This window comes from Balaenoptera borealis (assembly GCF_965194805.1).
Source record: "Balaenoptera borealis genome assembly, chromosome: 18".
Lineage (NCBI taxonomy): Eukaryota > Metazoa > Chordata > Mammalia > Artiodactyla > Balaenopteridae > Balaenoptera > Balaenoptera borealis.
The window spans coordinates 3,360,646-3,375,490 of NC_138877.1; the positions used below are offsets into that span (position 1 = coordinate 3,360,646).

The 14,845-nt window shown below is 38.3% G+C and overlaps 1 protein-coding gene across 6 annotated transcripts in view; it reads left to right on the plus strand.

Annotated features, from left to right (window-relative positions):
* The window catches only part of SGCG (sarcoglycan gamma), a 50,334-nt gene that overhangs the window by 30,374 nt on the left and 5,115 nt on the right, over positions 1 to 14,845 (plus strand). For all 6 annotated transcript variants that reach the window (XM_082365114.1, XM_082365117.1, XM_082365119.1 and 3 more), the window contains 2 exons: positions 1,161 to 1,280; positions 7,553 to 7,625. In XM_082365114.1, the coding sequence (XP_082221240.1) occupies positions 1,161 to 1,280; positions 7,553 to 7,625 (193 nt within the window). The remainder of the gene's footprint in view (positions 1 to 1,160; positions 1,281 to 7,552; positions 7,626 to 14,845) is intronic.

The following is a 14,845-nucleotide window of genomic DNA, read 5'->3' on the forward strand; positions in this document are numbered from 1 at the left end:
ATATCCAAAGCTGATTAATGTATTAATTGAAAAGCTTCTATTTAATTTCTAGCAGGTACCAATCAACTTGAATGAGTACTGTGAGGGACACAGGGACACATACACGAAATCTACAAGTATCCATTTCACAATAAACTTACTTTTCTAGATCAGAAAATAGAACTAACAAAAGAATGAAGGAACACTTGTAGTTCCTTAAGCAAATGCTGAACGCTATGTTCTAGAGAGATGAATCCATTGTGCTGCTAAGGTTAGAAGGACAGGAAGCACAGAGAAATCAGAAAACATGAAATGATGGACACCCAAGTGTACCAATGAGAGACGTGGAACAAGATCTCACACGCTGAAGGTACAGCGTCCCCAGTGCCTGGCACACAGAAGCACACATTAAACATCTGCTGAGTACAGTCGTAATTTAAAAGCCAGTGGGTCAGAGATTGGGATTGGCGTATATGCACTAATATGTATAAAGTAGATAACTGATAAGAACCTGCTGTATAGCAAAAATGAACAACAAACAGAACAAGTTCATGTGAAAGGAGTAAGCTTGGAGGAGAAAGTGATGCCCTGTCCCTGAAATAGAAAGAAGGGCTGGAGAAGACAGTAACGCCTGAGATGAAGGTGAAGGGCAGAAACTTTAGGGTGTGTTTCCATGGTGATGTCTGTTTGCTCCATGGAGTAGGAGGTGAGGATTAGGGCAGAGGCAGGGACCTGAGTGTGACTCATTCATTGTCTGCGTTAACTTTGGCCATTGAAGGAGGCCATTCATAAGATGGTCTTTCACAAATCTCACATTTCAGCATATAAAATCCTCAGTTGGTTAAATACTCAAAAGAACACCAATTTCAGTAATCTGCTTAGAAGAATTATATATTTTTTGGCAAGTTTTAAAAACCTGAAAAAATTAATTTTTATATAATTCATTCATACATATATTTGATATAGATCAACATACATGTGACCTACATTAATTTTAATAATATAATAGATTTAGGTTTAGGACTTAAAATTTAATCACAGAATCAAAAAAATTACTGGTAACAAATCTTAAATGTTTAATGATTTGGTACTACTGGGTGCCATGGCATGTGTAAAAGTAGAGCCTTTAACACTGCATAGACTACAGACTTTATAATAAAATGTTTTAATTAATTCTTTAGGTCCCAATATGGTAGAGGTGCAGAGTCAACAGTTTCAGATCAACTCCAAGGACGGCAAGCCACTGTTTACTGTTGATGAAAAGGCAGTTGTGGTTGGTACAGATAAACTTCGAGTAACTGGTATGTGGTAGCTCTTTATTTTTAATTAAGGAATAATTGACAAACAACATTAGTTTCAGGTGTACAACATAAGGAGTCAATATTTGTATATATTGTGAAATGATCCCCACAATAAGTCTAATTAACGTCCATCACCACACATACTTAAAATTTTTTTCTTGTGACAAGAACTTTTAAGATCTACTTTCTTAGCAACTTGCAAATACACAATACGTGGTAACTGTAGTCGCCATGCTGTATATCACATCCCCGTGACTTATTTGTCTTATAACTGGAAGTTTGTACCTTTGACCACCTCCGCCCATTTTGCCCACCTCCCAACACTCACCTCTTGCAACCATCAATCTGTTCTCTGTGGGAGTTCAGTTTTTGTTTTGTTGTTGTTTGTTTTTTAGATTCTACATATCAGTGAGATCATATAGTATTTATCTTTCTCTGACTTTTTTCACTGAGAATAATTCCCTCGAGGTCCATCCATGTTGTTGCAAATGGCAGGATTTCCTTCTTTTTCTGGTTGAATAATATTCCATTGTGTATATACCACATCTTCTGTATCCATTCATCTGTAGTAACTCTTAAGAAAAACAGTATCCCATGGAGGGCACTTCTGCAAAAGCAAATTGCAGTTTTGGCAAGTTTACTGTGGAATATTTCAGGCCGACAAGAAAAAGTACTGTAGTTTGAATTTGTTGACTTTTCTTCATGGCATTTCTTTTGAAATTCTTTGATACTCTCTTAGAAGAATGAAATCTTCCTCACAAATCTTTACCCACTTTTTTTTCCCCACCATATTGTTTCCTTTTATCTCTTTCCAATTTGTGTAACCCAAAGGCTTTACACAGAAATAGAAAACCACTACAGCCATCCTATAATTCCAACTGTGTTGGGAAAATTGCACCAAAAAACAAAACTTGATTTATTGTTTATGTCATACGATTCCATAATTGCTAGAAGGATGGTTAAGTTTTGTTAAATATATAAAATACGAGAAGAATATTTTTATAAACGTTAATTTTTCCAAGTAGATTCCCATTCAAGCTTTTCTCCACTACGTACTATAAAAGTTTGGTCTCTGTTTTAAATGGATTGATTTCAAGTAGCCTTTGGAGTTTCTTGGATCAGCAAAAGCAGCGGCAGTTGACGGCCAAGGAAAGAGGAGTGAGAAACGACAGAGAATCAGCTCACTCTGGGGGCCGAGAAAGAGAATTCAGTGCTTGGCTACACTCTTCCCTCTGGCCACTTGCCCTGAGCATGGGGCGGAAGGGGGGGGACTCAGTGGTCTTTCTTTAAGGCGGCCCCTCCAGATTCCTGACTTGCAGTGCCTCCTGATCTGAACGCGCATCAAGAAGTGCTTTCTTGCCGTTGCCTTTGTCTCAAGTACTCAAAGCGTAACGTGAAATCCCTCGTCCATTCTTAAACAGCTGCCATATATACTCCAGTCAACGGGGAAACTGAAAAATCATTTTTAAATCAAATTCATGGAGGGGATTAAACAATTTCACCACCCCAGTTTGAAATTGACCTCAGCCTTCAGCAGTCTCATTTTTCCCCCTAAAAATAGAATTGTCACCAAGTGACCAAAATCAGCACATCTCTTTTACTAACCCCAGTTGCAGAACATGTTATTGGAGCAGCAACAAAATGTCATCTTCAAAAAAAATATTTTATCCCGTTGCCAGAACTGGCTTCTGGAAGACGATGCACGGTTGGGTACTTCGGTTCCTTGGCAGTGATTCGCTAGGCGGGGTCCATTCCCCAACATTTAGGAAGGAAAACAGGGCCCTGGAAGAGTATCCAGTCTCATCACTAAGGAGAAAGACACAATCTAGCGATAAGGCAGTTCAATCCCTTCATCCCCCTCTGAGCAGCTAAATGGGATTACATATGTCACAAGTGACGACATAGAAATTCTGGAGTCACCCACAAAGCCACCCACAAAAGAGGACCTGGAAAGTAAGGTTTCAGCCACTGAAGAAGAAGTGAAGGTAAACACAGGTGGTGAGCCCATGTCCCTTAAAGATGTGAAGACGGATCTCTAGCAGCTGCTTAGAGAGAACCACACCCTTCAAGCACATGCTCAACACATCTGGCTCCGGACCCAGTCATGCAGCCCTGTGGACAGCTGATGACCGGCTCCATCAGTTAACAGCCCTTCAGCTGAAAGGAGCAAAAGGCCCAATTAAAACTGGCTTCGACTCTAAGGACATACATGATCCCACAGGAGGTCTCCAGGCTGATTCATTCGGTATTTTCCTCCAGTTCTGCTTCTCTCCTGACTTTCCCCTTTCAGTGGTGGTGAATGGTGCCATCAATTCCAAGGGTCACTTCCTTGTGCAGTGACTTCTCCAAACTTCCATAAGAGGACCTTGATGGCCTCTGGGGATCTGTGCTCCTTAAGTTGTCCTTCCAGCCTAAATTCTCCTCGTATTAAATTGCTTGCGTTTCTCTTGTAAGTGGCACTTAGTTGGATTTTTTTTTTTTAACCCAATCTAACAGAATGATTTTTAGCGGAGTTTAAGACATTCACATTCATTTTGATAACTGCTCTGTTTGGGCTTATCTGTATCATATTATTTCATGATTTTCACTTTTTAATCTTAATGAATTTGAGTCTGAAATAAACCTGGTGTAAGGAAAGATACAAGGGAAGCAGATCATGCAGGGGCTTTGGGCCTTTATGAGAAGTTAGGATTTGTTTTAAATGCAAAGGAAAGGGATTGAATTGTCTTGAACCGGGTACTCCTTGATTTATTATACATTTTAAGATCAATGTAACCATTATAAGAGAGAACAGCTTGTTGGAATGAAAGAATGGAAGCTGTAGGACCAATGAGGAGGACATTAATTGTAGTAATTGTAGTACAGGCAGTAGATGATGGTGACCTGGCCCAGGTGGTAGCTGTGCTCAGAGAGTGAAGCTGATTGATGACTCCAAATTAAGAACTAACGTATAGAGACTTGACAGTGGAGCAAATGGGTGGCAGGCATCCAGCGAGAGTGTCGAAGATGAGAAGATTACATTTGTTCCTGGATGATGGCGTTACTCTTGGGTAATGGAGGTGCCTGAGGAGGAGGAGAATACATCTGAAGGCAGAAAGAATCAACAGTTAATGTTTTAGACACTTACATTGAAGCTGCCTGTGAAACAGCCAAGTGCACGTGTCAGGTCGGCGATGGATACGCGAGTTGTCTGCTGCTCAGAGCAGAAGTCCCCGCTAGAGATGTAAACGAGGGCATCGCCAGCCAGCTGGGCCCCGAGAGATGCCAGCATCAGGGCCCAGGTAAAAGGGAGCAGCCATCAGAGAGAGTGAGAAGGACCGCGTGGTGGGAGGGACATCCCAAGAGACGTTTGCCCGGTGCCAGGAGACTCTGTGTCCCCGGGGTTTGAGTCCAGGAAAGGTGGGGACAGAAGGTGCCCTTGGATTTATCATCAGGAGGCCATTACTGTCTCAACAAGAGCATTCTCACTGGAGTACTGAAGCAAAGGGCACTTTGAGGTGGTGGCAGAGTGGATAGAATGGGACACAGGAGAGACGTGTGGAAGTGTGACTTGAAAAGCTCGTTTCAGCCCATAAATGCTCAGTGACTGTGTGGAATGAATCAATAGCTGTCAGTTCAGATACAAACATCAAAAAATGGCTGTTTGAACAGAAGTGTTAATACTGAACTCTACATATATCTGTAACTGAGGGGACCTGGGGGAGCGGCAGGGGGAAGGATGGGGCCACTTGGAGCAACATCCCCCCAGCTGTGGGCTCTGTCCACGAGCCCTTGAACTGCTTTCACCACCATGTCCGTCCATCTTGTCCCACGGTCTGACTGTAGATCTTCCCAGGAGCATCACACAGGATAAACTGCTCTAGGACCCAGAGGAGAAGGATGGTGTCATCCAGATACTACTGATACTTCATAGGAGAAATGACCAGACCATTTACTATGTCTACTCTCATTGACATATTCTTTAAAAAGTTAACATTTTAACACCGAGCTTTTTTTGTCTTTTTGATTATACTTTCTTGTATAGATACTATTCATACAGGTCATATTATACAGGATCATTTCAATACATTATTTCTAGGATGATGTTTTATAGTGGAACTTTTGTTCCCTGCCTAAAATTTAAATTCTACAACCTCAAATAATATGTTAGTTCTGTTTTCCACAAGGAGGAGATGTTACACCAATTATATTTTTTATATAATCTTTGTTGGGAATATTTAAATATGAGCATGAATGTAAAGGAAATACAATTACATTGAAAATCAACAACCATTAACTGAGATTTATTTTATGAAACCATTTAGGAAACACCCATTTTATATATTATATGCATACCACTTCTCAGGAGTAGTTACTGAATAGTAATGATATAATCAAGATCATACAATTTGGGCATCTACAGTTTCAGTGGTAGAGAGCTGCTCCTCTTATTTGAAGATAATACATAGTGGTTTATAGACTTCATGTCTGACTGTAAGTACGTTACCATTATCACATGTCACTGTACTATCACTAATTCTGGTCATATTAGAAGGTGAGTAATTGGCACGCATTTAAAATCTGATTGCGGAGTCATATTTTCTTGTAAAATAGTACCACTGGCAGTCTTAGAATAATTTCAACTCTTGGAGGAAAAAGAGTTGAAACTGTGTTAAAGTAAAAAGTGCCTGGGTACCTGGACTACATTGCAGTTTCTAGCTTGTCTTATAAAGGGTTTATAGGGGGTAAACCTTGTTGGCACTTTTTTCTCAGTCATATCGTTTTATTCATATAAAAATTAAAAGGTAAATAATTACACAAAAGTTTATGGCCCATGTTCCTTTTGACTCTGTCATCCTAGCTATGGAAAGGAATCATTATTTTTTGATGATCTGTAAAGCCCATCCTAGGTTTCTTGTCACAAAGCACGAATCCTGTTTCAAACAACGCTGTATAAACCCAGACGATAAATCTACTTCACAAGTAAAACTATACTTAGCATGTCTCCACCTATCTTATTAATGATTGACTTGAGATGTATTTTTTCTTTACTTTTTCTTTTATATTTTGCAAAGCAGGAGAAGCAAAGGGGAAAGAAAAGGATAAAGGGAATGCAAAAATCATACAAATTACTGTTAAATTATTTTCCTTTCCACACCAAACAGAAAATGTTGTCTATACTTCAGGCAAACCAGACATCAACCTGTGAAATTTGACTGACACAGTTTACTGGGGAAACTCTAGTGCTTAGTATAGTCTTATTCTCCACAATGGTCACCATCATCATTTAGGTTTGCTTAAGTGGTGTTTTAAGGAGAAGTGTCCTATTATAGCCTGTATGAGGATGTTTCTCATCTGAATATAATTTACATGAATTATAATTTTCATGAACACTAACCTTCACTCACCTGTGCTCCTTTATTTCAGTTTATTATCGCTTTTATGTTGATCACGCTACCAAATCTGGTTTGTAATTTTGAAATTTCATTTTGTACTGATGGGTGTGGTCTAGGCCAGACAGAAGGACCTAGGTAAATCATGCTGAGCACTTATCTGTGAATAACCCTGCTGTGCGTAGGTTAAAAGTGTGGGCTTTGAAGTCAAATCACAATCCAGCCACTTAGCTGTGTAACTCTAGGCAAGTTAATTAACCTTTCTGTTCCTCATTTTCTTCTTCAGTAAAATGGGAAAATAATCATACCTGCCTTGTAGGGCTCTGACTACTAAGCAAGTTAGGATATATCACCTTCGAATCTCTGCACCCTAACCCAATACCCACACCGTGTCTTGCACATAATTAGGTTCTCAGACTAACCAGACAACTGGGAACATACTGATTCGTACAAATTAGAAAGTCAATTTTAAATATTCAAAATTTGGATTTTTCTATAAATTTCCTGATGTGCCTTAAGAAACAGATCACACAAGATACAATTTTTACACATAAAATCTAGAGAATGAGTCAAATTACTATTACCGAAAATATATGGACTTAATGCAATTGTCAACTGAAATTTCTTTCAATTTGAGGGCTAATATTGCTTTCTGGTTTTAAAATAAGCCTGGGTATTTGTAACTGCTTTAAAAATCATATTTTGTTTATAGACATCTAATGAAATCGTGGTATCCTTGGAAAAGCAGATATACCTATTTTTTTCCTGCAACTCAAACATCTGTACGAATTCAGCAACGATTAGAACCTGCGTGTCCTGTAATATGCAGTGTAAATGCTCGATTTGTTGGCTGTTGTTCATTTTACTTTTGTAAAAGCTTCATCTTTGGTTTGTGTTTAGGGCCTGAAGGGGCTCTTTTTGAACATTCAGTGGAGACGCCCCTCATAAAACCGGACCCAATCCAGGACCTTAGGTAAGAATTTTGTTCAAATATAAACAAACTCTCTTATAGAAGATACCTGGTTAAGTGCTAGAATAACACGTTAGCAGATACTACCAGGTTGTTTCTTATTCCATTAGTTGTCTTTATTCTGATGAACTTCCGCCCATAACAAGTCATTTCTTACAAAAATCCAAAGGAGGTTAGAAGTCCTACTGAATGTCCCGTCCTTTTGTCTCTGAGCTCTTTACTAGCCCTGCCCCTGCCCCAGTGCAGCCTGTACTGTTCCAATAGCTATTCCTGCCTCCAGAAAATCTGAGGGACTTGGCTAAATGCGGCTATTTTATTTATTTTTTCCGATTTTTTAAATTGTGGTAAAATACACATATAAAATTTATCATCTTAACCATTTTTAAGTGTACAGTTCAGAACATATTTATACTTTACATACTTTAAAAGAATTTATTTTCTTTTCCATTATGGTTTATCACAGGATATTGAATATAGTTCCCTGTGCTATACAGTAGGACCTTATTGTCTATTCATTCTATATATAATAGTTTGCATCTGCTAATCCCAACCTCCTAATCCATCCCTCCCCCACCCTACCTGCCCCTTGGCAACCACAAGTCTGTTCTCTGTGTCTGTGAGTCTGTTTCAGTTTCATAGATAAGTTCATTTGTGTATATTTTAGATTCCAAATATAAGTGATATCATATGGTATTTGTCTTTCTCTTTCTGACTTACTTCACTTAGTATGATAATCTCTGTGTCCATCCAAGTAGCAGCAAATGGCATTATTTCATTCTTTTTTATGGCTGAGTAATATTCCATTGTCTATAGGTACCACATCTTCTTTATCTGTTCCCCTGTCGATGGACATTTAGGTTGCTTCCATGTCTTGGCCATTGTGCATAATGCTGCTATGAACATGGGGCTGTAAATGCAGCTATTTTAAATGTTTCATTGTTTCCACATCAGCCATAGTAAAGTCCAGAATGCTACTGGGGCACTTGACCTGTGACCTAGACTCCTTGGGGCTCTCTAGGTTGGCACCCTGGGGACCTCCTGCCTCACCCGTCCTGAGACTGAGCCGCTGCCAGGCCCCGACTCCACACTTCCACACACATTGTCCCACCTGACTGGGGTGCCCTCCTTCCCTTGGAGACCCCACGAATGTCTGCTTGTCCTCACGCTTCAGGTCACATGCCATGGGGTTATGATTCATGTGGTCCACAAACCCTTCGTTTTTCCCTGAAGAGCATCAGCTGAGGCAAAACATTTGCACTTGTTAATGAAGGAGGATGGTGTCCTATGTGGGCTGGAAATTTGCAAAAGGCATTCTTGAAAATTTAAATTTACATTACATTTTTTAAATATGTGCACTGTTAGTAGAGACAAGAACGTTATAAAACCGAGAGCTTGACGGATTCACATACGCAAAAAAAGTTGATATAGCTTTTTTTTCAATTGTGGCAAAATGCACATAATATAAAATTTACCATCTTAACCACTTTCAAGTGTACCGTTCAAAAGTCTAAGGTACGCTTATTGTTGTGCAGCCATCCCCCGCCTCCATCTCCAGCATTCTGTACATTTTGCAAAACTGAAACTCTGTGCCCATTAAACACTAACTCCCCATTTCCCCCCAGCCCCTGCAAACCACCATCCAACTCTCTGTCTCTATGAATTTCAGGACTATAGGTGCCTCATTTAAGTGGAATCAAACAGTATTTGTCCTTTTGTGACTGGCTTATTTCACTTAGCACAATATCCTCAACCTTTGGTATATCTTTACATCATATCAGAACATATAAAATCACCCAGTTCCATATATAAGTTTATTCTTTATACAGAGTCTCTGTGTGACTGTGTGTATTTCACTTTATTACTAGGCTACTGAATGTTTTTTGCTGGTATAACTGTTTATTCCAATAGTATATTTGTATTTTATAACAAAAACAAATAATATTTTTAAAAACAAATGTCTTAAAGTCTACAATGTCACTTAAAATCACGTTTAGAATTTGAACTTGAAAAATATTCAGGAGACAATTAACATGTTAACATATTATGTATAATAGGGAATAATGTACAGTAGGAATCCCAGCTTTACAGACAAGCCTGGTGACCTTGGCCAAACTAACCTTTTGAGGCTATTTTTTCTCATATATAAAACGTTGAGGGGCTTCCCTGGTGGCGCAGTGGTTGAGAATCTGCCTGCCAATGCAGGGGACACGGGTTCGAGCCCTGGTCTGGGAAGATCCCACATGCCGCGGAGCAACTGGGCCCGTGAGCCACAACTACTGAGCCTGCGCGTCTGGCACCTGTGCTCCGAAACAAGAGAGGCCGTGACGGTGAGAGGCCCGCGCACCGCGATGAAGAGTGGCCCCCGCTTGCCGCAACTGGAGAAAGCCCTCGCACAGAAACGAAGACCCAACACAGCCAAAAATAAATTAATTAATTAATTAAAAAAAAAAAAAACAAAAAACGTTGATAGGGACTTGGCTGGCAGTCCAGTGGTTAAGACTTCGCCTTCCAATGCTGGGCGTGTGGGTGCGATCCCTGGTCAGGGAGCTAAGATCTCCGTGGATCTCCCGTAGCCAAAAAAACAAAACATGAAACAGAAGCAATATTGTAACAAATTCAATAAAAGACTTTAAAAATGGTCCACATCAAAAAAAATCTTTAAAAAAAGTTGATAGTAATGCACATCTCAGAGTGTTCTAGGAAAGATTTAATAAGCTATTAAGTTAAAAATATTTTTTCTAAACTGAAAGTGGAATACAAATAATCATTTTTATTATCAAGTAGATATTCACACAAAATGGAATTAGGGTTAGGAAATTCAGCATTTCTCTTAATTTTAATGTCTAATTAAATATTCATCAAAAGCAAATGAGAGTTCAATTCAGCTTACCCACTTAGAGAACATTGGCAGCATAAAAATAGATTGTGACAATTAAATTATAACAATTTCATTGATTTTGATAAAGAACCATAAGATTAATATTACAGAATTATTAGAGTTAGGGAAAAAGAACATTTTATTTTCCTAGGAGAGGAAAATAATTCAATATCTTTAAAAAATAATCCCATTAAAACCATTTTGGAATTATAAAATAATGTAAATTGTAGAGATGCCAAGCCACTCTTTGCAATAAATGTCACTATTTTAAAATTATAGGTCTCAAAATTAAACAATTCATCATACGTTTTCCCATTAGGAAATAAATCTGCTGGCTTCTACAGCAGTCCCTTACTAAAAAAGAAATGGCAGAAGGGTATTATTCTCTGGCTTTCTAAAGAGTGATACTAAGAGAGGATTACATAACCCAAATGTTACAACCAAAGTGATTGAGAATGTAACGAAATTGTAAGGAATTGCTTACAATAAGGAATGAGGTTTGGATGGAAGATGTGAGCTAATATGTGCTGAATGCCTTCCATGGCCAGGAAAGGTGCTGTCACATAATTTGTCTCATTTACTCATCAATTCGACCTGAAAAGCATCAACTTGATCCCCATCTTATAAAAGAGAACACTGAGCTCTAGATAGTAGTTCTAAGGCACAAAGGAAAAAAATGTAACCAACTCATGACTCAACTTCAGCTCTGACCCCAAAGCCCTTCCATATACACTCTGTTCCCTCTTTCTACCGTGCAAGTGAACCCTTCACTGATTTATTCTTTGATTTACTACCAGGCTCCACTGATTGAGTACATGAGAGTCGTATTTTCTTCTGTAAGTTCTTGCCATAAACTGTCTTTCCCTTTTTATTTCTGTCCAGTAGCATTACTGTTCCTGGCCTGAGTAAAGTAAAGTAAGATATTCCTGGAATATCTTAACTGACCCATGAAAACTTTGAATGTGGATTTTGTTGGGTTAAGATCATGATGCATTTATAAAAAGATCTCTGAAATATACACGTTTAAATATCACAATTCAAATTTTGGTATTTGCTCAAATGGTAGTCATGAAAGGGTAACAATTATTATTTTAGTTAAGAAAAAAATATAATTAACTTGTATTTAAACTAGATTTACATTTCTTACAGCAAAATCATCCTCAAAAAAAGTGTGAACTCTGACATACTGTTTTAAAGCTACTTCTCATTCACACACGATATAATTCCATCTTTTTTTTTAAGTTAGCAAAAATGTATTAAGTGTATTTATTTGCCAGAGTCTATGATAGATGTTGGTTCTACAGTGATAAAAGGCATGGTCCCTGACCTTAGTGAGTTTAAAGTCTATTGGGAAAAGAAACATGCAAACAAGTTAGAACAACATAATTCTTTGCTATGATGAAGGTACAAATTACAGTGAGAGCATAGGAAAAAGAGCATAAATTCTTCCCAGGGTGACCTGAGATGAAATCACAGATAAGGAAGCATGTGAACTGAAACTTAAGGAATCAGTAGATGTGGATACGGTAGGGTAAACTGCAAAGCCTCTGCAACCCAATAGGGATGGGACGTGATTAAATATGTTATTATTTGTAAATTTGTGGAAACAACGCCTAGCACATAGTAATATGTGTGTCTTCATTAGTTAAGTAAAATGAGCAGACATGGAAATATTTGTTCCTGTTTCAAACACTTGTAAATATTGCTTTGCTTAATAAGAGTTTATAAATATTGCTCAACTAGAAACCAAGGAAAGCTAGTTCCCAGGTCCCAGTAATAAAGAGGAAATTCATGGTCAGAGCAAAGTGGAAGCTAAGTCAAGGGTACTCAGGGAGAAATCAGGATCCCATAGAGATTAGGGGCTGGGACTTTAATATTTTATGGGGACTGAGATTCTAAGGTATAGCCTAGTGTATATTGAAATGCCCAAACTGAGATATCTCATCTATCTTGGCCTCCGTGAAACAGGTATTTCAATTTACCTACTAGCCCAAGGATGCTGCAAGAAAGTTGCTATCTTGGGCTATGGGTTGAAAAAGTTACCCAGGAGAAATCATGGGTTGCAAGCATTAGGACTAAATCCACACGACCTCATTGTGTAGGAGCTCAAAGCTGGAAAATTAACATTAAAAACTGCACCAAGTCTATAAACCAATAGGATGATTAAAAAAAAAAAAGAGAGAAACTACATTGAAGATGTTAATGGCATAAAAACACTGATGGAAAAAAAATCTTGCTGAAGATGAGCTTACTAAAAGAAGAAGAAAAAGGCAAATGACTCAGGAATTGAACTACCATGGGGAAGAATTAGCAGCCACTTCAAGTTACCCTGAAACTCCAAGTAGTAGAGCAAAGCGAAGAGATTTTAAAACAGGTGTGAATAAAAGGCTCAAAGAGAAGAAAAAAAAAAACTTGAATACAAAGGTAAGGCAAAGACAAGATGAAAACAGAAGATTTGGAAAATAACGAAAAGAAGTTCTAGGAATGAGAGATTGAGTAATTAAAATCAGTGGCAGCCAGAACTTGGTTTCTCATACCATTCTCCAACAAAAGGAATCAGGATTCCTTGGAGAAATCCTTGGCTCATTCTAGGACTGGGAATGTAGATGAATTTAGAGCATCTTATAGCCAATAAGTAAGAAGTGCTCAAACATCAAAATAATGAGGGTGTGTCAGAAGGAACACAGGAGTCAACTGAAGGTTGGCAGGTATCAAATCTCCCTGATTTTTAGATTCATTTTTAAAAATGACAATGTTTGTAATATGGAAGAAATTACATCTTTTGCAAGATACTTAAATGTATGATCAAACATTTAGATGTTAACTTAAAATATGTAATGGGTGCCTCGTTTTTCAAAATTCTTTTAGGACAGCCATGAAGAGCACTGCTTGGTTTTCTATTCTACCCAGTTTTGGAATGTGTGGGTTTCGGGGATGAACATACTCAGTTTTACCAAACTTGGCCAACGTACACCTCAGAGTGCTTGCAATGGTGTCCAATTCATGAGCAGTACGAGTTTGTCTTTCCTCACATTTTTCCAATATTCGTCACTGTCAGAGTTTATGATAGTTTTCATCCTGATGTGTGCTATATTGTGTTATTTTACTTTTTGTTTCCCTGATGACTAGTGTGGTTAAGCATCTTTCATATTTTTATTTTGTTATTGAGGTTGCTTCTTCTGTGAATTGACTCTTCATCTCTTTGCTTCTTTAATTACTTTTTTAAATGGATTTGTAGGGATTGAAATATATACATATTCAGAATATTAACCTTTTTCCTATTATATTTCTATTAATTTTTAATGTTTACATACTGAAGTTTATTAATCATTTATTACTTCTGGATGTTAAGCCATAATTAAAAGACTTTGCCTACAGGAAGAGAAACTCATCAGCCACGTTTCTTGTATGGCTTTCTCTCTTACATTTGGATCGCTGATCCATTTGGAGTTTATTCTTGTATGAGGTACAGATACGAGAATCTGGGTCTAATTTTCTCTCTTCCAACTGGCCAACCAGGTGCCAGCAATTGCATTATCATGTAACTGCCACTACAATTTGAAATGTAACCTTTATCATATATAAGATTTCCCTGTGCATCTGGGTCTGTTTCTGCAGTTTCTACTCTATCCTGCTCAGCTGTCTATTCAGGTCCAAGTACCAACTTTGTTACTTAAATAAACTTTAAAAGATATTTCAGTGTCTGGTAGGGCTAGCCACACACAGGCACACATACACACAGACATACACATACATACATACACACATGTACACATACACATATACATATGTACACAAACATACATACACACATGTACACATACACACATGTACACAAACACATGCACACATGTACACGTGCACATACAAACACATGTACATACACATACACACGTACACATACATGCATACACACATGCACATATATACATACACGTGCACATACAAACACACAAACACAAACACACACAAACACACATACATACACACACGTGCACACACACAACACACATATACACACATACACACAGATGTACACATACACACAATACACACAACACACACACATACTCACAAACACACACACAACACACACATACACACACTCTTGCAGCTTTTCCCTTTCACCATTTCTGTCTGCTCTTGCTTATTTTTCCACATGAACGTGAGGTCTTTGATATCCGACCACTGTTGAATGTGTTCACAGAGAGGTGCACTTCAGAGCATTCTAATCTCAGCCGTTTGGGTAAAATGTGTCTACACCTGTGCTGAACTGAAACGTTTCATCTTCAAGGATAGAAATGACGCAAAGGGGACGAAGGTTGCTCTCCCAGGAGCTCATAGT